General features: G+C 45.4%; 1 protein-coding gene across 1 annotated transcript in view; it reads left to right on the top strand.

Annotated features, from left to right (window-relative positions):
- Positions 1-2,443: 2,443 nt before the first annotated feature.
- The window catches only part of JAM3 (junctional adhesion molecule 3), a 57,629-nt gene continuing 37,156 nt past the window's right edge, over positions 2,444-22,916 (top strand). The window contains exon 1 of the mRNA XM_027092997.1: positions 2,444-2,515. Coding sequence (XP_026948798.1) covers positions 2,467-2,515 — 49 coding nt within the window. The 5' untranslated portion in view covers positions 2,444-2,466. The remainder of the gene's footprint in view (positions 2,516-22,916) is intronic.

The raw sequence follows: 22,916 nt of genomic DNA, 5'->3' as shown, positions 1-22,916 counted from the left end.
CAGTGAAATCATAAGGAGGAGCAGATCACTTGACAGTCAAGTGCCTCCTACCGTGTCACTAGTTAGGCTCCATTCCAGGATCCTGTCTCAGCCACTAGTCATGACATGTGTACTCCATCTGTGGAGGAAAATCAGTGTTTTACAACGAAGCACCTGCATTCACTCTCATAGGAACCTCTGCTCCATATAGAATATTCATGGAGCCTTTCTCTGTGATCTCGTTCTGAGTTTCAAAAGATTCCCTCGCGGAAAAGACCATTTAACAGACAGAACAATTTCACAACGCAAACACAGGAAATTCAGCGGGAGAAAAGAGACACTGATACTGAAAACTGCTCTTTCCACAATCAGACACCACCTCATATTTCCCAGGTCACCACAATGGCAAACATGCCTGAGCATATAAAGGGAATATAAAGGGAGCATATAAAGGGAGCTAAAGGGAATGGCAGAGCACAGAGAGAGCAGAAGGAAAGTCAATGAGCCTAAGTAGAATTCTACTGTTTTTAATTTCTCTATTGTGTTTAGTGATGGGACAGACCGTCACCATAAAATAATTTTTACTTGTGACTTGGGAACATGGTAAACTAGAGCAGAAAGAAGGTTTAGTAAAGGAAGACAATAGAAACACAATAGGTGATGGAGTTATTTCAGTATTTTTATTCTGTCTTTATGAGATTTGGAGGAATGTAATTAATTCACACTTACAAAAGTGTGAGCAGTTACAAAGACATAAAGAAGATCATATAGTGATGACAGTTGAAGCATATCCTTGTCAACAACGTCAATCTATTTCATGTTTCTTGGCATTCATAATTTAGTATAGTAAGTTATATATGTGTATACATACTTATTTTTTTAATTAATTAATTAATTTTTGGCTGCATTGGGTCTTCATTTCTGTGTGTGGGCTTTCTCTAGCTGTGTCCAGCGAGGGCTACTCTTCATTGCAGCGCGCGGGCTTCTCATTGCAGTGGCTTTTCTTGTTGCAGAGCACGGGCTCTAGAGTGCGGGCTCAGTAGTTGTGGCGCACAGGCTTAGTTGCTCCGCGGCATGTGGGATCTTCCCGGGCCAGGACTTGAACCCGTGTCCCCTGCACTGGCAGGCGGATTCTTAATCACTGTGCCACCAGGGAAGTCCCTGTATATATATACATATATACACACTTACAAAATTCTACTTTTGTAAAACCGATGCAGGGGACACGGGTTCGTGCCCTGGTCTGGGAAGACCCCACATGCCGCAGAGCAGCTGGGCCCATGAGCCATGGCCGCTGAGCCTGCACGTCCAGAGCCTGTGCTCCGCAACGGGAGAGGCCACAACAGTGAGAGGCCCGCGTACCACAAACAAACAAAAAAAACCTAGGGTGACTGTATGAAAAATGAAGTCCCTAAGTTAAACATTAAAAAATATTAGTCATTGGAAAGAAACTCTGTCATATTTTACTAATAACTATACTGAGAATTCTGATTTGACTCTGTTGCTTCCTGGAGCATTAGGGATGTACTTTCTACGTTGGATGTAAAACAAGCTATTTCAAGAATTTCCCACAGTGGGACTTCCCTGGTGGTCCAGTGGTTAAGACTCAGAGCTCCCAATGCAGGGGGCCCGGGTTCGATCCCTGGTCAGGGAACTAGATCCCACATGCCGCAACTAAAGATCCCATACGCAGCAACAAAGATCCTGTGTGCTGTTACTAAGACCCCACGCAGCCAAATAAATAAATAATAAAAGAATTTCCCACAGTATTAAATGTATCAAGATCTCCTGCATCCTTGAGTCCAATTTCCAGTATGTTTAATCCTCCTCATTTTGTGTGTTGGTCCTCAAAAGATTCTGTTCCATTTTTCCTCCCTAACCTTAACATTTCCCAATATTCAGAAATCAGAGCAAAGAATTATCTTGCTTTTCTGCATAACAAACTATTTGGTATACCATCATGCTTTTAATCTAACACAGAAACGAAGGATTATGTTTATTTTAGAAATACATCATTTTTATGTACTGTATAATGCACATCTTGCTTATGTTTTATACAGATTTCAGCGCTTTCCCCTCTCATCACATTTACAGTCTGGGCCCCAAAAGAGGCGCAGGCAATAATGCTTCCACAGTAACTGGGCTCCATCCTTATTTGTAAAATAAGAAGCACTTCATTTCTCAAATTTTAATGGAGCGTTCCTTCCCGGATCTGTAGTGACGGATTCATTTTATAGATGTGGAAATTAACCCCGCCCACTCTTGAACGCGCTCCTTCACCTCCTTCCACCAAATTCTTTGAAAGAGACCCCGGTATCCCGGTCCAGAGCATCCCTGCCTCCATAGCAACCAGACTCGTCTTGGGCTTCCCGTGCACCATGGCGACGGCGCGCCGCCGTGGTCGCTATGGTGACCGGGGCGGGCGCAGGGCCGCGGGCAGGGCGCCTGCGCCGGGAGCGGGCCCTCGGCCCCTCAGCTGCTCTCGACATGGCGCTGAGGCGGCGGCCCGCGCTCGCCCTGCTGCTGCTCCTGCGGGGTGAGTACGCGGGCCTCCGCCGGGCGCGGCCGGACGGGTCCGGGCGGAGTGGGGGGCGGGCGCGGGGGTTCGGGAGTGGGCGGTGCGGGGGGTCCTGGGTTCAGGGAGGGGAATCCCGGGGATGCGGCGGTCCGGTCCATGTACGGGGTCAGGGATGTGGGGGTCCCGGGGTCCGGGAGGGGCGGGGAGCGGCCCCGAAGGTGCGGGGGCCCCAGAGGTGCGGGCCCCGGGTCGGGGTAGGGGGTGCGGGCCGGGGAAGAGGTGTGGGCGTCGGGGGTCCCAGAGGTAGGGAATCCTGGCGGTCTGGGGGTCTGGGTGCAGAGCGTCCCGGGGTGCGGGGTCCGGCCCGGGGCCCGTGGCCCTGCGCTCCATCACTCCTCGAACAAAGCCGACCCGTTCCCGGTCCCCTTTGTCCCGCCGGCGCCCAGCCCTGCAGCCCGCCCTGGAGTGGCCCGGGGGCGGCTCGGACGGGGCGTTGGTCTGTCCTTCCTCCCCCCAGCCCACCCCCAACCCCCCCAACCCCCGGCTGGAGGCCCCGGGCAGCCGGACGGCGAGACCACACGCTGGGGGCCGTGGGCGCGCGCTAGGCGCTCGAGACCGCGGTCCCACGTAGTCCTCAGAGCAGAGTCCAGAGAGAGCACTGAGCCCGAAGTCTGCCCCCAGGAGCAAGGGACACTCAGACCCGGGGTCCCGAGCGCCGCGCCAGCCTCGCCTGGGGCATCAGCAGTTCTCCCCCGTTCTCGGGTCGGTCTGTGGTCTGCTTAGTTGCCATCGTCATCCCGTGATGTTTGCCAGAGTGTACACAGCGAAGCCCCAAGTGACTGTTTGGGGGTGGGGTGGGCGGCGTACTAGGAAAACAAAGGCTCCTGTGTTGGAGGCTCATTGTGGGGTGGTCCTCGGGGGTGACGTGAACAGTGAGGGTCCGGGCAGAAGCCGGGGAGCAGGGCTCTGTGATGAGGGCGAAGTTCAGGGAGTAGATGTTGTCCCTATGCTGTGCTTGAAAGTGGTTTCCACAAACGTGTGGTTGGGAGAGATGAATGATCAAAGGCTAGCCAGGGGACAGGGGTGTCAGGAATGTCCCCTCCCGGCTTTGTTGGTCACACTGACAGTGTCCTATTCACAGACTGGAACAACTCCCTATTGAGAAGATCTGTTCACATGAGAGTTTGCAGTTTTTATCGCAGAAACATTTGGCAGTTTAGTTCAGGAATGAGTTTCAAGTTGGTGGTTTGTTAGTAAAACTAGTGGATGCTAAAGGCCTTCACATCCCCTTAACTTATTTTAAAAAAAATTCTTTTTAATTTAATTTTTTTTTAACCACTGGACCGCCAGGAAAGTCCCCATTAACTTCTTATTTTGGTATCCCGGAGGGGCTACTTGTGTGCCTTTCTTAACGCTAAGGACTGGTATTCACCTGTAGAACACAGGAGGAATAATCACAGTTTTGCAAAATAGCACTAATGACAAAGAATAGAGGTGGTAGGATGTATTAATACACTTTGAAGGGATGTAGCTATCATTTTTAGTAGGGAGCTCTTTTCTGTTATTTGCTTATGCTCTAAATATACAGTAATATCTTGAAAACTGTATTCGGTCACAGGGCATCACAGCTGTGTCTCTTTTATTTTCATGATTACACTTTTCAATTGCTATTATTTATGCGTGTTCGCATTTAAAAAAAAATCTGGTTCCTGATATAATACAAACATTCTTTATTAGCTACCCTTTGCCAGCCTCTGTTATAAAAATTTAATATGTATTAATTTAATATTGATAACTCTAAAAGGTTGTTAGTATCATCTTGCCCATTTTGTGGACTAAGAAACAAGTACGGAGAGATTCAGTAACTTGCTCAGGGTGACATCCCATGTGTTTCAGATGTGGAAATCAACCATTTGTGTTAATCCATTTTTTTGGTTACTTGTACTATTCTGTTTGACATGGAGTTCTTGTTATGGATCATTTTAACCAGATTTTTAAATGTTCAACGCTGCGTGGTTTGTAGATAAAGTATTCTTTTGTTGAATTGGTGACAGGTGCAATTCATCTTTGCAAATGTTATATACCACATGTCTTTTTTGAATGATTATGTGGTAATTATTGTCGGGTTTCCAAATCTTTTGATGTCCTAGAGAAGTGCTTCATTTAGAGTTAAAACAGTTACAGTTTGTGTATTCTTGGGGTAAGACAATTTGTGTGTGAAAGTTTAGCAAAATCTGAAAATCATAATTTCCAGGAAATTTTTGAAAAAAATTGTAAATTTTCCATTTGCATATGTTTGGACCTCTGAAACATTTTTAAATGACCTATTTTGTGTTGTTTTCAGTCTTTTGAATTAATTATATCTGACTGATATAAGCGTTATCAGACATGCATGTGCATGTGTGTGTTCAGAAAAACAAGGACCACCTGCCCTGAAGCATGCACTGCTACAGATCAGCTGTTCATTCCTGAAGGGCCTGTTGAAGGCATTTGTTCTGAGTGCTTCAGGCTGAGGAGACTGAATGGGCAGCTATTAGAGATTCTTAATCACAAGTAATTGCAGCGGTACATACAGACAGAATGTTCACACACCCAACCCCAAGCTCTGGGAAACTTGCTCTTAAGGCAGCCTGGCGGGGTAGGCTTCAATCAATTCTTTTGAAAGAAACCAGGTTTGTATTAATAGCCCACTTTCTGAGATGGCCATATAATGTGACCGAAGAGGCTGTCGATTTAGTACAATCCAGCCAGCAGCTGTTAGCGATGTAATCTTAGCAAATTCCTTCTCCATAAATTCTTTGCATTTTTTCACAAGCACAAGTGGAGTAAAACAAAGGAAAATTTGTGTGTGGATGAAGTCAGGATGTATGGAGTCTGCTAAGTGATACCCTAGTCATGACACTGGATTCTCTTTAAGACAAGTGTATAATCAGGTGGTGAATGTGATGCTGTTAGGGCTGAAGCCGATTTCACATCTCCTGTGTTTACCCCCTGGATGCTCACAGTACATGCAGATAGCTTCAGTGGAGTCGAAAGGGTTCCTGAAAGAAAGTTTTGGTAAGCACATTCTTTTACACCTAGTTTAGTAAGGACAGTATCCACTGTGGTTCTATATGTGGAGATCTAAGGCCTTAATCTTCTGCCTTTTCCCACATGTCATGACACACACAAAGCTTCCTGAGAATTAGCCCTTGTTTCTGATGTCTAGGAATGCTGTAGTACTTTGTGTTGGTGTGTTTTCTTTGTTTTTAAGTAATATCTACTATGTATTATATATATATTATTTTTCCCATGAGTAGTTACTATGTACAGCTGAGGTTTCAAAGCTGTTCGTGTAGAAACATCTAACTCGTTAATAGATTAGGACTATACAAACATTTTTTTCTTATGCCGTCTTTCATTTTCACAGCATCCCAAGGCTTCTATGGTTCAGCTTTCTTTCTGCAAAATATTGCTCAAATCAAGTTCTGCCATGTTCACGTTGTCTGCTTTGCCCAGCTTAACCTCAGCTCACAGTGATCTTTACTGTCTCTGAAGCGTAGCTTGTAGTTTGTAGCTCTGTTCAGTACAACAGACATTTACTGAGTATCTGTAATATGTCCTTCATGCTAGGGGTGCAGAAAGGGACAAGGCATCCCAAGCCCTTGAAGAGCCAGGGTTATTGCATGCCGAATTATGCTGCACTTTAGTTGTTGGGTGTAAATGCATTTTATCTTCTCAGTGTTACTAAAAATCCATTGGGAACAGAGGCTGAATTTAATTTCTTTTGTATCTTTCCAGGGACTATAGTAAATATTGCCTTTGTCACTTGAAAGTCAGTTGACATTTCTTAAACACTTCCTATGCATCCAAGCATTTTTTTATGTATCTTATCTCCAGTGACCCCAGAAACTTTTGGAAATTCTTGGTTTTTACTACAGTAAAAACAGGAGTTTCTGTGGAAGAACGAGAATGGCATTTCTTGACTTGGTTTACTTTTTAAACATCTTCTTTCTCTCATCTACTCTATGTAGTTATATGAGGTTATGAAGAAGAAAAACATGGGGAAATGCTTGTGGAGTCATTTAAGTAACACAGTCATACACCATAGGATTCCAATTACACAAAACATCTTTTCCTTAGAGGAAAAACATCTGGAAGATAGTGAACCAAAATGTTGATAGGTGCTGTCTTTGAGTAGCAGGTCTTATGGCTGATTTAAAAAAAAAAATTATTATTTATTTACTTTGGCTGTGCTGTGCAGCACGTGGGATCTTAGTTCCCTGAACAGGGATCGAACCTGTGCCCCCTGCAGTGGAAGCGCGGAGTCCTAACCACTGGACCACCAGGTCTTATGGCTGATTGTTTTCTACTTTTCTCTTGTTTTTCTGACTGATTCTTTTGGGGGTTTTTTTTCCCCCAAGTTTTCTTTGATAAGGATTTTTTTTATATAATGAAAACAATTGCATTTTGGGGGCCTCCTAGACAAAATAGTGGAATTTTAATTTTGACACTTAGTAAAGATTTTCTTTTAAAGTGGGAAAACTTAGTTAAAAGTGATAGCATGTGATTGTGGCTTTTTCTAGCTCCTGAATTAATGTCAGCTGCAGTGCAAGAAGGACGGGCAGCCTTGAAGTTGGGTTTGATCACGCATTCTTTGTGACCCATTTGAGAGATTTGCTGTTCCTGGCTCTTGGGTTGGGCAGCCAGCTGTGGCATCCTCCGCAAGTGCTTAGCTGGAAAACTGAAAGAGGGTTGATGAGAATACCTGCCTCTTCCTTTTTTTGAACAAACAAACGGAATCATCTGAGGAGCTGCTTTGCTCTGCCTTTTCGGCATCAGCCCGTGTTTACTGGACCCCTCGTTCGTGCCAGCCGGGCAGCTCCTGGGGGACTGTTTTCTTTGTCTTGGGTGATACAAATACCAGGCCAAATTGACTTCCTTGGGAAACAGACTCTGAAAGATGTTTCCTGAAGTAAGCTGACAGCTGAAGTTCCCTTATCACTTCTTCCTGCCCACCAGGACTTCCTCGTGGGATGTCTTTCTCTAAGGAAAATATTTGACGTCTTTAGAATGAAGTGCAGCTGTCTGGAGGATTACAAGGAATGCAGCACATCCTAAGACAACTGCCTTTTCTTTCCTTTTTTCTTTTTTTTTAAATTTGGTGCCATGTTTTTCCTCTAAAGTGTCTCTACCAGGGCCCTGGAGCTCAATCAGCCAATCCATCATTATTAGGCAAAAATCTCCGTTTTCATGGCAGTAGAGCTTTCCACAGGCAGAACAGGGACAGCTGAGATAAGCGCTTCCCCAGACCAGAAACATCACACAGTTTAGGTAGTTAATGAACAGAGTAGCACTTTGGGTCAATGTTTTACGTGTTTAGAAGTGAGAGCACTTACTTTGGGCTGGCCTGGTAGAGGAAAATTTCAAGAAGCAGCTGGACTTTTGGCAGTAATTTGGTTGACTTAGTGCAGATTTTTGGGGAATGGACGTGTTAGGGGCCAGTGAAGTGAGGAAATACCGTGAGCAAAGGCGTGGCGTTGGGAATGCATATGTTGTATTTTGGGACCAATGAGTTATCATAATGATAACTAGTAACAGCTGCCAGGCACTGTGGAGAGCGCTACGGTATGGGGGTCTTAGCCCATGTCAGCGGTCAGTCCCTATAGGGCTCACGTTGCAGGTGCTGAACCTGAGGCTCAGGCAGGTTAGTTACCTGGCCCAGGTCACAGCTGGTAAGTTGAGGAGCCAGATAGATGGTCATGGACCTTATTATGTAGGTTCTAGAAATTCATGTGGCAGTTTGAAGCAGGAAGTGATCTGATCAAATGATTTTACATGTGTTGGACTGATATTCTATTCAAGATGGTGGGAGAGGGTAGGTCAGTTAGGAAGCTTCTAGAATAGTTCACAGTCACTCCCTTTAGGGTAGGTCTATTGATGTTGAATTCATTTTTGTTTATATCCGAAAATATCTTTATTTTCATCTTGTTCTTGAAGTATAGATTTACTAGGTATGTAATTTTAGGTTGACAGTTATTTTGACTTGGAGCCTGGGCTCCATTACACGGATGCTTTCTGGTTTCCATCGTTCCTGTTGTGAAACCTGCCGTCACGTCATCAGCCTGTCTTTCTCCAGCCACTTTAAAGATCTTGTCTTCTCTTTGGCGTTCTGAAATGTTACTGTGTGTGTCTAGGGTGCATTTCTTTTTAATTATTCTACTTGTTAATTTGTTATACTTTGTGTATCTGTGACTTTATATCTTTCTGGAGAATTCTCAGGTAGTATGAGTTCAAATACTGCCCAGCTTCTATTTTCGTAACTCTTTCCTTTTGGAACTCTGATTAGATATATTCAGTCTTCCATCTTCCAAGACTGTTAACCTTTCTGTTGTAATTTCATGTTCTTCTTTCTTTGTGCTGTTCTGGGTTATTTATTTAGTTTTGTTTTACAATTGTTTCTTTTGCCAGCCATGTCTAATCTGTTATTTAACCAATGTATGAAGTTGTTTTTTTAACCCATTATATTCATTTTTGAAAGTTTACTTGATTCTTTTTATAATCTGGTTTCTTTTGCCTGCTCATTTTCACTCCTTTTTAATTTTATTTATTTATTTTTGAAAAAATAAATTTTATTATTTTATTTATTTATTTTTGGCTGCGTTGGGTCTTCTTTGCTTCTCACAGGCTTTCTCTGGTTGTGGCAAGTGGGGGCTACTCTTCGTTGTGGTGCACAGGCTTCTCATTGCGGTGCTTCTCTTGTGGAGCATGGGCTCCAGGCGTGCAGGCTTCAGTAGTTGTGGCTTGCGGGCTTCAGTAGTTGAGGCTCACAGGCTCTAGAGCACAGGCTCAGTAGTTGCGGTGCACGGGCTTAGTTGTTCACAGCATGAGGGATCTTCCTGGACCAGGGCTCGAACCCGTGTCCCCTGCATTGGCAGGTGGGTTCTCCACTGCGCCACCAGGGAAGCCCTTACTTTTTTATTTTTAAACATTTCACGTACAGCTGTTTTATATTCTGCATGTGAGACTTCAAATATCTGACGTTCTTGGGGGTCTAAATCTAATGTTTGTTGTTTCTTATGACTCTTACTTGCAGTGACTTGTTTTTCTTTACTCGTAAATGACGTTTGGTTGATCGCAATCTGTGCAGATCTGGGGACGCTTTGTGTGAGAGACATGGTCATCTGGGATGGCTTTCAGGGCCTGGCAGGGTTGGGAAGTCTCAGGCTCAGCTCTGCCTTCCTGCTGGCCCATTGGCGCAGTCTCCCTAATGACCCTCAGGGTCATGCCCCACCCATCCTATTATTTTCTGGGTTCAGCCTACAGCTATTTGACTTGCTGCGTTAAAGATCGCCCCCTTCTCGAGAGCCCAGAGGTGCAGTAAAAACTGCAGTTTGCTTGCGTGGGCTCTCCAAAGTTGGAGTGCCGAGGCCTTTTGGAGAAGCTAACCCACAGCTGGAGCTGGAAACAAGAACCTCGGCTTTACCTAACGTAGGCCCCCTTCTATATAACTTAAGGGTCACACACCTTCCTTTAAAAGTTTATATTCTGAAGGTAATGCTTTTGTTTTCATTTTTCAAGTATAAAATGAAATTAAAATATTGGCTCTGCTTTTTCAGAGCACATATACGCCCACGAAGGTCTGATAGGGTTGGGGGAAGGGGTTGAATGAGTCTTGCTAAGTAAGCATCACTGCTGTCAGGATGGGGCTGTCCTGTTATAAAGACATATATATACCCAACTGCACAGCCGTTATCCCCATCCTTGGGTGGGTTTATCTGAAGAGTAATGAGCATTGATCATTTGAGACGCAGCAACTTAAAATTTGGAGAATTACTGCTGTCCCACACTATACAGGTGTCTGGGACAGCAGCTCCCCACTCTGCTGGTAACAGGACAGGTGAAGAGCTCTCCAGGTTTTCAGATTCAGATGCCTACAGGGTGAGGTGAGAGGGACCACCCATCCCAGGCTCCGCTGTCCGCTGCCTCTCAGATCCTTTTCTGGGTGGAGGAGGGAGCACACGTGGGTGTCAGGAACTCTGGACCCACTTCCCAGCTTTGCACGTGATTCATTTGGGGACCTTGGGGAAATAATATTGGTTTTAATCCAAGTCGCTTGAAAGTAATTTAAGCAGCATTCCTCTTCTCCTACCACCAACACATTCACATTTCTTTCCCCTGTTAGATAACTCACAGTGTGAATTTCAGATCCAAAGAAGTGGTTTTATGGGAATACCAGAGAATACCAGAGAATTTTTAACTGATTCGTTGAATTACTTTATTTGTTAATTAAAAATTCATTTGAAGGTTTTGAAAGCCCAGTTCATAGAAATGTCTTCCTCTTCTGAAAGTTTGGAAGTTTTTAGAGCCGGGTAACCTTGGTTTGAAGCCCTCTTCTACTCCAAGAGGTTAGGAAATTACATCTTTCAGAAGCTCAGGTTTTGTGTTTGTTTGTTTTTTTAATCTGCTACAACCTTACTTACTGGATCTAGTGTTTTAAGAGTTCCTGTGTTTGTTTACCAGGAAGAAAAAAATAGACCACTATTTGGTTGGGTTGGTAATCTGTTGTTTGATATCTAGTGTCAGATATGGAGTTTTCACTCTGACCGTATTTGGTCTCGCTTTTAAGTCCACTGCCAGTAGAGAACGTTAGCCGTGAACCTCTAGAGCAGTGGTTCAGTAAGAACAAATGTTTGTGTCTTTAATTCACCAGGTCCTGTTTCAGACCTTCGTCTGTGGAGTAGTTTATGTCAGGAACACCGTGTAGATGATGGAAGTTATGGCCCTTTTTTCCAAATAGTACTTTCATGTACATATGTGGAAATTTTATATACTATTTTGGGGGTTACAACCCCCAGAAGATCATTTGTGACCTCAGGGTGAGAGGCCTCCTCGAGGGCCCAGGGTCCCTGGACTGTGTGTCTTCTGAAGTAGATGCTGACTGCGTACAGAGCTCAGGACTGGTATACAAGTGTGTTCTTTTATTATTCTGTTATTTCTTCTTGCCCTTAACTCCGTCCCAGCCTGACTTCTGTGAGGCTGTGTTATGGATGGTGACTGTCCGTGTGAAGCATCTGGTCGTAATTTCCGTACATTTCCAGTTTAGCTCACTCTGTGGGTAGGTCAGAGGGAAGACTTTTATTTAAATGGAAAACAAAGTATGCACGTGGCTTCAGAGATGCTTAATTCTGCGATTCTGCAGTGCTCTGTCGTGTTAGCACAGGTGCAGGAGGTGTGCAGGGTGAAGCCCCAGGAAAAACAGAGAAACCCCTGCTGGAGCTGCCTTTCCATCTCCCTCGGTGTCCGTGTCTGTGTCTGTCTGTCTCTACCCTAGGCAATGGTGATGAGAGAACAGGCCTAAAGGACGTCTCGTGATGTTGGATGAGGGATCTGGCCCTTGCTGAAGCCAGAACAAATACCCTCCTGGTGGCCCCGTGGCTGACCCCCTCCCCTGCCCCCTACATGTGGTTTGCAGCACAGAGGGCTGCTCCCCCTGGGCATCCTCAGGGTGGTGACTTTCTCTGGGACGAGTGCGTTTTCGTGTTTTGTTCCCTCTTCCACTAACACATTTGCTTTCTGTGCTGTTCTCAGCAGGTACGTTTTCTATGTGCAGAGTAAATAAAACGTGTTAGGACTTTGGTGTTTCTGTCCTTGTGCGAGCAGCGCCTTTCAGCTCCCAGTTTTTTCTTTACTTTTTTTTTTTTTTTTTTGCGGTACGCGGGCCTCTCACTGTTGTGGCCTCTCCCGTTGCGGAGCACAGGCTCCGGATGCGCAGGCTCAGCGGCCATGGCTCACGGGCCCAGCCACTCCACGGCATGTGGGATCTTCCCGGACCGGGGCACGAACCCGCGTCCCCTGCATCGGCAGGCGGACTCTCAACCACTATGCCACCAGGGAAGCCCTCAGCTCCCAGTTTTGAAGCTACTCCTCACAAAACTTGGAGGAAGACTCTTTAACTGGCGCTCAGAGACTCCAGTCTGGGGGTCCTGTCTTGGCTCTCCTGCCCTGCCCCGCAGGACTGGGCTGTACAAGTCCTGGGCTCCAGCAGGGGCGCTGCCTTCACGGGAGAATCGCCGGGTTTGGGCTTCGGGTGGCGGAGACGAGGCACTTTGGCGTCCACACCAGCCCTCTCCGTAGAGGAGTTGGGTTCTAGAGAAGCGTAGCCTTTTCCTTTTCTTTTACAAGATAATGGCTATGTCATAAAGAGAAAATTGACCCTAAGAGTGTATTCACTCAATTCAGTTTTGTCGGGGAAATCACGCGATTTGGAGCATGGTCTTGGGCTCTGTAGAAGTGTTCCATCACTGTCTCCTGAATCACCCTTGTGTGTCGCCATTTGTTTTATTGTCATGGCCCATCTACCCCAGTGCAGATCACCCTCTTTCTGTTCAGTTCCACTCATTCCCTGGTATCCAGCTCAACACACTTCTCTGTAAAGCCTTTTTTAGGTCTCTAGCCTGTAGCGATCTCTTCCTTTCTGAATTCCTGTTCATCAGGAAGAACGTAAGCTACACCAAGGTTTGAATCTCAGCTCCACTGTAGGACTTGTCCAGGTCAATCTCCTTACCTATAAAAAAGCAGAAAAACATATAACTTTGTAGGATTGTTTTGCAAACCAGTGACTATATATTAGTGTTCCTATCAAAGTTATCTATATGAGTGCTAACAAAAATTACACTAATCGATATAGTAAAATTAAAATTAATTACATAATTAAGTGCTTAGCAGAGGGCCTGGTATAATAAGCTCTCAGTGCTGGGTTTTAGAGATTTACTGTCACTACTAATTGTTGATGCTGCTGCTAATACTCCTATTACTACTTTACTACAATTCATTTAATCCTCAATTAATCAGAAGCAAATGGAAAATGAACCTTATCAAGTGCAGGCTTTTGGACTCCTCCATTACAAGGAGGCCCCTTCCCAGGCCCCAGGTTTCGTCTTAGCAGTGTCCTCAGATTTGCAGCACTTAGACGCCTTAGCTATAATCAGGTAAGACTGAGAAGTTCTCTTCTTCCCCTCTGCTGCCTTCGTGGCCTTGCACTGGCCCAGCACAGGGAGGTGAGTGTCTGTTCTTAGTTGTGGTTTGGGAAAGGGGCAGGGGGTTCACTAGCCATTTTAGATGGGGGCCGACACCTATTTCTATTCAAACAAATTACAACCTGGACAGATGAGAAACCAGGACCTAATTTGTATGTTTCTTTTTTTTTTTTTTTTTTTTTGCGGTACGTGGGCCTCTCACTGTTGTGGCCTCTCCCGTTGCGGAGCACAGGCTCCGGACGCGCAGGCTCAGCGGCCATGGCTCACGGGCCCAGCCGCTCCACAGCACGTGGGATCTTCCCAGACCGGGGCACGAACCCGTGTCCCCTGCATCGGCAGGCGGACTCTCAACCACTGCGCCACCAGGGAAGCCCTGTATGTTTCTTAATTGTTATTTTAAATAATTTCGAGTCAGAAGACCTGGTTTCTACCTTGGCCTCTGATACTTTCAAGTTTTGAGGCTGTAATTGTCTCCTAATATATCCGAGCCCTCTTCTCTTTATCTGTAGATAAATACCCACTTTACAGGGCTCTTAGGTGCATCAAGTGAGACTGGACGTGAGAGTGGTCCTGTACATTATAAAATGCTATGCGGATGTAACAGTGTCGTTCTTGGCTTTATTCCCCTTGGGTTCTAGGATTTTATTAGTCCTCTGGTTCTTTTTTTTTTTAATTTTTATTGGAGTATAGTTGATTAACAATGTTGTGTTAGTTTCTGCTGTACAGCAAAGTGAATCAGTTATACATACACATATATCCGTTCTTTTTTAGATTCTTTTCTCATCTAGGCCATTGCACAGTATTGAGTAGAGCTCCCTGTGCTATACAGCAGGTCCTTATGAGTTGTCTATTTTACATATAGTCCTCTGATTGTTTAGGTTACAAACCTCATTTAGAGGAACTTTCTCATATTAAAGCTTCCCTGATGCCTTATTTTGATGAGATAGCAAGTTTTTACATTTATTTTTTCTGTGTAGGAAAGACATTTCACCTAAAGTACATATTGGTGTCCTGATTTTTTCTTAGAAAAACAAAAATCCAGTTTTAAGTTTCAAGAGTAAAGAAGAAGAAATTATCTGACATTCTTGGATTTAAAAAGTGGTTCAGTGATATTTGTAGAAAAGATTAGGCCTCTTTTGCTTGGGGACATTTTCAGGCCTGCACTAGCAAACTTTGAATAATAAAAAGTTTCCGTGGAAATTCCAGCCTATCTTTAAGTAGAGGAGCTGCCAATATAAATCAGTGTGTTTACATTAAAAATAAGCATCTTTTTAGATAAATAGCTATGAAGAATGGATGAGTTCAGGACAAGAAAATGTCACGTGAGTACATAGGCCTCAGTATCCACAGGAATCCCGTGTCCTGGGACCAGGGTGCCACGTGATGGTGGGCGCCCTCAGCTGCGGGCGTGTCCAGAGAAAGTAGGGGAGAGAATGGAAGAAAGCCCTGAGGAACTCAGCAAGTCTCTGCCTCTGTTTAGACCCAAGGGGCGTGTAGTTTCCAAAAAGTGCTAGAACAGAGCATGCGTTAGGCATGGAGTCTGGCCTCCCAGCTCTCCTGGGTTACGTCCCTGCTCAGTTCAGGGCGTCAGCTGAAGAGCCGAGTCCTGCAATCCGCCTCTTTCCAGACCCGCGAGATAAGATGCTTAAAGCCATTCCCTCTTCCTACGAGGGAGGTTGGTGTCGGACTTCTGTGGAGGAGGGAACCGTCTTACAGGCCTGATTTCTCACCACCTGTCTGGTTACAGGAGGCGTGAGTTCACCCTGGTTTACACTTGGTCTCAGCAAGTCCTCCAATCCTCTTTGTTAGCTTTATACCCAGAGAAGTAGTATTTACCCCTCAACTCAACAGACATGTAGGTTATAGAATTTTGGAGCCGAAAGAGACCGTGAGACAGGGTTTCTCGAGCTTGGCGCTGTTGACATTTTGGGCCGGTTGATCCTTTGTTATGGGGGCGCTGCCCTGGGTGTTGTGGATGTTTAGCAGCACCCCTGGCCTCTCCGTGCCACTACTAGCACCCCCAGCTGTAACACCCAGAGACGACTCCAGGTGACCCGGGTGGCAGGGTCTCTGCGGTGGAAACCCTCTGCTGTGAGAGGCCCAGAGACGCGCAGTGCCCAGCGTGGGTCACGACTCCCGCCTGAGTGGGAGTGTGGAGCTACCCCCACTTCCCAGTTTCCCCTACCTTAACACAGAGTGGAAACACCTCCTAAAAACTGTCTGCAGTTGCTGCTCTGCGTTTCAGGGCGTTTTTGCACGTTGGATGGAGTCCTGGCTGGTCACCTGCTCCCTGCCTCATGTGTGGGAACAGGGTCCTTAGCAACACCTTCACCTTAGATTAATGACATTCTCAGCTCACGCTGCTGGGGTCTCTTTCGGGCATCAGTGACAAGCTCAGTGTCTGTTGCAGAGACATCTCCTGGCCTGGGCTGGCCTTGAGCGGGGAGAAGGCTGACTTGTGGCTGTGAGTCAGCTCTACAGGTTTTTTTCTACTAGCGGAGAAGGAAGCATTGTCAGGAACGCAGAATCCAAACTACAAAGAATTAAGAACAATTTAAAACTGTATTTTACTTGAAATAATATTTGTTATATTTCTGACCAGAGAATGTTTACTTCAGGTTTATGTTTTCTTGCTTTCTTTTTCTATTACAAGATGCCACTTTAAAAATCTCCCAAATCATGGAAAGTCATTTTAAGGTGTGATCTTCAGGTTTTTAAATTTAAAACCTATTCCTAATTTTCCTCTTCCGGATCTGTGCCCTTCTTGGTGCCGTGGGATGGATACTGAGTTCTTGCCTTTATTAGGGGCTCTAGCCCTTGAGTTCGTGAACATTTCATGCTTCCGCAGTTGTGAGCACGGTTTCGTCTTTTCCAGTCATTTCCCGTCCGTGACAAACCTGTCCACTTTGTAGGGCGCACGGGAAACATCCCCCTTGAGCTTCGCCACTTCATTCCCCAAACCTCAGGGTCCCCCACCCCCACCCCCTGGGTCCAGTCCCTATTTATTGAGTGACTGCTGTATGCACAGGGCATCACGATGAGGTGTGGCCAAGGCCGTGCCCCTCCGCGCCCGGGGAGGAGACAGCGCTGGCTGCTTCTTCCACACCCTGTGGGCCTCTGCCTGCCTGCGAACGCACGCGGAGGCTGCGGTGTAGACTGCGGCGTAGACGGCTGTTGTCTAAGGAGAGAGCCAGAAAGTTCACCTTCGGAGAGGAAGGCTCAGCGCTTCCAAGCTAAGAAAAGTCTTCCGTTGGAAAGAGGTCTGTTAGTGAAGCAAGCTAGTTCTTACAAAAAGCACAGTAACCAAAGCCAGATAAAACCCATTAGAAGGTTCACGTGAGATATTCGGAATTTGCAAAATTAGCTTTAATGAGCCGGGAAAGGTGCGAACTGTCTCTTCCAGGGCAAGATCTGCTTTTCCCAGGCATGTAAAGCCAGAACCAGCGGTCCCTGAGCCGAAAGGCTCCCAGGCCGAGTTCCCTGTGTGGTGGGTCAGTGTCACCTGTCACAGGTGGGAAGCCTTCCGCTGCATCCATCACCCCAGGGCACCGTCAGGGCCCTCAGCTGACGACTGGCTGTGAATTAGACCAATAGCACTGCCTTCTCTTGTGTTTTCAGGCCTGATTTTTATGGTCTTCTGAAGAGCCAGCGCTGGCCCCCTCCTCCGACCTCCTGCAGAGTCTGCTCTGGCCTGGGGCGCCGGTTACAGCAGCACCAGCCTGGAGGGCGCCGAGGCCGCTCCTGGTCTAGATGTTCTTTTCCTCACCCCCGCCCTCTACGTGGTGGAGGGTCCGGTGCACGCGGTGAAACGATGCAGCCGGCCGGGTGAACTCTCCCCAAGCTTCTGCTTCCATTAGGAGAGGGCTTTGAGGTGACCCCCTGTCCCCCTTTTTAGTGCCTTTCTCTGGACCTTCCGTGGAATGACCACTTTTCTGATCCAGACGAGTTTCCGGGACTTAATTGCAAGGCCCCACGTTTCCGGAGGCATGGCTGCTCCCCCACTGCCCCTGCACCAGCCCCACCCCAGGGCCCAGGGTCCACCCACACAGCCTTTCCTGATGACGAGGGGGCGCCACTCAGGGGAAGCACAGTGCTTTTCAGGCCCAGATGACGAGGAAGATCCCTCAGGAAGCTGTACGCTGAACGGGGTGGTGGGGGTAGCAGGATGAAAAAACCTGTCATCAGGCTCCCGTTAGCTCTAAGACCACCTTGTGGTCCCGCTCTTCGTTTGTGTGTCCCAGCAGGCGGCGAGCTGGTACTCCTTGGCGGCAGCATGCGTGGAACTGCACGCGTCAGGACAGCAGCCCGGGCAAGAGTGCACGTGTGGGGCCGCGCCGACATTCTCCGCGGGCCCTCCTCTCTGTTTGGGGGGCGGTCATCACAGTGCTGCCTCACGGGGCTGCCCGGAGGACTGTGAGAGCCCAGAGCCTGCAGGGGCCGGTGCTTGGCACGCAGGCATGCTCCTGAGGACGTCGGTGCGCGTGCGTGTGTGAGAGATGGCGCGCAGCCCTGTATCTGTGTGGACATCTGTAATTCATGTCATGTACACACACACACTGCATTCTTGTTTAGTGTATGGCTGTAGTTTTCACTTGGAACCTGCATGTCATTCCTGTTCCCGAGTGTACAGCTCATTTTAAATTGCTTTTCTGTGTTAAATGTTGCCACATGAGAGGGCTGCTTGTCACGTACAAGCTATTTTCTGTTTTTAGAGACCTGCTGTCTTCCTTGGTTCTGAAACCGCCCTCGCCTTCATGTGATAAGGAGGCTGGGGAGGAGGGAGGAGAGGCTGGACCCGGATAGCCGAGTTGCTTGGCTCAGGGAGTACGCTGGGCCTGAGTTATAACAGTGGGAGATTGGGCGTGTGGGTATCCTGTTAGTTTATGGATCTACAGAAACGAAAAAATGAAACACTTGTCTGCTGAGACAAATTATCTAAAAAGAACACAGAGATTCCTGCTTTATTATTTATCTGGAATGAGAACAACACATTTTTTTCGAAGCTCCAGTTTGCTTTTTCCATTTCATTTTGCAAATTATTTATTTTTGAGAAATGAAAATCATATACATTTAAGGTGCATGTATATGTGCCATGTAATTTTTTTTAATTGGATTATAGTTGTTTTACAATGTTGTGTTAGTTTCAGGTATATAGCACAGTGATTCAGTTATATTTTTTTTCAGATGTTTTTCCCTTACAGGTTATTACAAAACATTGAGTATAATTCCCCGTGCTATACAGTAGGACCTTGTTGTTTATTTTATATAGTTTGCTTTCTTAAAAATTTTATTTATCCTTTTGGCTGCATTGGGTCTTCGTTGCTGCACGTGGTCTTTCTCTAGTTGCAGCGAGCGGGGGCTACTCTTTCGTTGCAGTGTGTGGGCTTCTCATTGCAGTGGCTTCTCTTGTTGTGGAGCACAGGCTCTAGGCACGCGGGCTTCGGTAGTTGTGGCACTCAGGCTCAGTAGTTGTGGTGCATGGGCTCTAGAGTGCAGGCTCAGTAGTTGTGGCTCACGGGCCTAGTTGCTCCGCGGCATGTGGGATCTTCCCAGACCAGGGCTCAAACCCGTGTCCCCTGCATTGGCAGGTGGATTTTTAACCACTGTGCCACCAGGGAAGTCCTTATAGTTTGCTTTTAACTTGTGATTTTTAACCATTTCTGCACTTTGCCATTCTTTGCTTTATTCCTTGGTACCTTGTAGGGTCCCATTTTAAAGTTCAAAGACAGGGCCCAAAACTTAATTCTGGCTGTGTGGGGAAGATGGTTACATGGTCTGAGAAAAATTAGGAGCTCCTTCCTTTTGAAAACTATGGTTTTACTCACCCATAGGATCATGCAGAAGGACAGAAATGAAAGTGCTTGAATTGTCACTGGTGTCTTTCTGTAGCTGAGTTAAACAATGGATGTGTGGGGTGCAGGCAGGCGTGCAGCCCCGGTGTAGGAAAGGTGTAGTGAGGACAAAGCGGCATCTTCAGGCAACCGTGTTGGTCCTGTATCCTTATGCCCTAAGCTCCTCAGAAAGGAAAAAGTCCGGGTACCTCTGTGCCTGTGCCCAGTCTTGGAAGCAAGGGCTCTGGCTTAGAGCTGCTGCATCCTTATTCTGCAGGTCACCATGTCACAGGGCCACCCACCTGAACCTGTTTTTCAGTTTTGGAAACTTTTAGAAAACAGTTGAGATGTAATTGACATATAATAAACCACACATATTTCGTGTAGTTTGATAAGTTTGGCCTGTACATGAACTCCTGTGACTTCTGCCACAGTCAAGATTTTGGTTCTGTCCACCGCTACCAAGTTTCCTAGTGCCCCTTCCTCTCTGCCCACCGTCCCCATCCCACCCCATCCTGCCCTGGCCCCAGGCAACCACTTACTGTTTTCTTTCACTGCACGCTGGTTTGGATTCCACAGAGCTTTGTGTAAATGGAATCGTACCGTAGGTACTCTTTCTCATCTGGCTTATTTCCCTCAGTATAATTATTTTGACATGTTGCAGCAGCATCAGTAACTCACTTCTTTTTACGGATGAATGGAAATAACTGCAGTTTGTTCATCTGTTCATTGTTTATGGTTGGTTGTGTTGTTTCCAGTTTTTAGCTGTTACAAATAAAGTTGCTGTGAATATTTGTGTACCAGTATTTCTTTGAACATCATTCTCTTTGGTAGGTATCTGGGAAGAGGATGATATATAGATAAATAGAATGAACCAAATGATAGGCATGTGTTTAAATTTTAAAGGAACTGCCAAGCTCGCTTCCAAAGTGACTGTGCCATTTTACACTCCCACCTGCAGTGGGTGAGAAATCCAGTTTCTCGCATCCTTGTTGCGAAAAGACTTGACCTAGTCAGTCTTTTTAGTTTTAACCATCCTAATAGGTGTGTAGTGGTGTCTCATTACTTTAACTTACATTTCAATAATGGCTAAAGATGGGGAGCATCTTTTCTTGTGTTTCCTTTCCATGACGCCTCTGTCTCAGTTACCCTACTCTGCCGCTTTGGGGTGAGAGCAGTAAGTAGATGAATGGGTGGGGCTGTGTTCCAGTGAAACTTTATTTATCCAGATAAACAAACAACAGCAAGAGAAAACAGGGAGCAGGATGTACACGGCCTTCGCATCATAGTTTGCTGACTCCTGACATAGATGATCCAGATGTCTGCAAATAAAGATAGATTTACTTCTTTTCCTATCTGGATGCATTTAAAATTCTTTTCATGCCTGATGGCACTGGCTAAACTGTCCAGTACAGTGTTGACTGGAAATGGTGAGAGCAGATATCCTTGTCCTGTTCCTGATCTTAGGGGGAAAGCAGTCTTTTATCATTAATCATAATCAATCTTAGCTGTAGATACTGTTTATCAAGATTAGGCAATTCTCGGGGCTTCCCTGGTGGCGCAGTGGTTGAGAGTCCGCCTTCCAGTGCAGGGGACACGGGTTCATGCCCCGGTCCGGGAAGATCCCATATGCCATGGAGAGGCTAGGCCCGTGAGCCATGGCCACTGAGCCTGCACGTCCGGAGCCTGTGCTCCGCAACGGGAGAGGCCACAACAGTGAGAGGCCCGCGTACCACAAAAAAAAAAAAAAAAAAAAAAGATTAGGAAATTCTCTCAAGCTGGTTTGTTGATTCTTTTTTTTTTTTTTCTGTTATCTATCTCAGGAAGTTCTTTTCTATTCCCAAAATTTTTATCAGGAATAGTAGATAATGGTTAGATGGTTAATGGATAATGGTTAGATTTTGTCAGATTATTTTTGGATTTATTGAGAATGTCATATAGTTTTTCCTTTTTAGTATGATGAATTATATTAATTGGTTTTCAAATGTTTAGGCAAGCATCTATGTTCATGAGATATATTGGTCTGTATTTTCTTTTCTTATAATGTGTCTAGTTTTGATATTGGGGTAATGCTGGCCTCATAGAATGAATAAGTTGGGAAATATTTCCTTTTCTTCACATTTCTGGAGCAGTTTGTTCAGAATTGGTATTATTTTTTCTTAAGATGTTTTGTAGAATTTACCAGTTAAGCTGTCTGGGCCTGGAGTTTGCTTTTGTGGGGAGGTTTTTAACCTCTATAAATTCTTCTTTTTAAAAAAAAAAAAAAATATTTATTTATTTTTGGCTGTGTTGGGTCTTTGTTGCTACGCACGGGCTTCCTCTAGTTGCGGCGAGCGGGAGCTACTCTTCATTGTAGTGCGCGGGCTTCTCATTGTGGTGGCTTCTCTTTGTTGCGAGACACGGGCTCTAGGCGCATGGGCTTCAGTAGTTGTGGCAGGCAGGCTCAGTAGTTGTGGCTCGTGGGCTCTAGAGCGCACACTCAGTAGTTGTGGTGCCCAGGCTTAGTTGCTCCGCGGCATGTGGGATCTTCCCAGACCAGGGCTCGAACCCATGTCTCCTGCATTGGCAGGTGGATTCTTAACCACTGCGTCACCAGGGAAGTCCCTAAATTCTTTTTTTTTTAAATAGACATATAGATATTCATCTCTTTATTAAAGAGTAAAGGAAAGTAAAAGTACTTATAAAGTAAAACTCTGAGTGCAAGTTACTCATTTCTTCTTGAATGAGCTTTGGTGGTTTGCGTCATTCAAGGAATTTATTTACTCTGAGTTGTCAGATTTGTAAGCATAAACTTGCTCATAATGTTGTCTCAATGTTCTTTTAATGTCTGTGCAGTTGTAGTCACCCCTCTCAATTCTGACGGTGTTACTCTGTGTCTTCTATTTTTCCTGACCAGTCTAGGTAGAAGCTCATTAATTTTGTGATCTTTCCAAAGAGCCACCTTTTGGTTTTATTAGTTTTTCTCTATTTGTCTGTTTTCTCTCTTGTGACCTCTGCTTTGATCTCTGTTATTTACTTTATTCTGTTTATTTTGGATACAATTTGCTTCTCTATTTCTGCTGTCATAATGTAGAAGCTGAGATCGTTGATTTGAGACCTTCTCTTCTAATATAGGCCTTTACTGGTATAAATTTCACTCTACTGCTTTAGTGACCTACCACAAATGCTTATGTCATGTTTTCATCTTCATTCAGTTTAAAATACTTTCTAATTTTCTTTTGATTTCTTCTTTGACCTATGGGTTATTGAAAATTATGTTATTCAGTCTACAAATATTAGGGATTTTTCAGATACTTTTCCGTAATTGATTTCTAGTTTAATTTTATAGCTAGAGAACAGACTTTGTATGACTTGAATTTTTAAAAATTTATTGTGGTTGGTTTTATCTCCCAGAATATTATCTACTTTGGTAAATATTCCATGTGCACTTGAGAAGAATGTGTATTTTACTGTCTTTGGGTAAAATGTTCTATAAATGTCAACTAAGTCACATTGACAGTGCTTTTTAAAATCTTCTGTATCCTTACTGATTTTCTTTCTACTTGTTCTGTTAATTACTGAGAGAAGTGT

This window comes from Aethalodelphis obliquidens, unplaced genomic scaffold (genome assembly GCF_003676395.1).
Source record: "Aethalodelphis obliquidens isolate GAN/ISIS:26980383/991018 unplaced genomic scaffold, ASM367639v1 scaffold82, whole genome shotgun sequence".
Classification (NCBI taxonomy): domain Eukaryota; kingdom Metazoa; phylum Chordata; class Mammalia; order Artiodactyla; family Delphinidae; genus Aethalodelphis; species Aethalodelphis obliquidens.
Note: the sequence above shows the minus strand (reverse complement) of the source record. Positions and strands in the feature narration are given on the sequence as shown.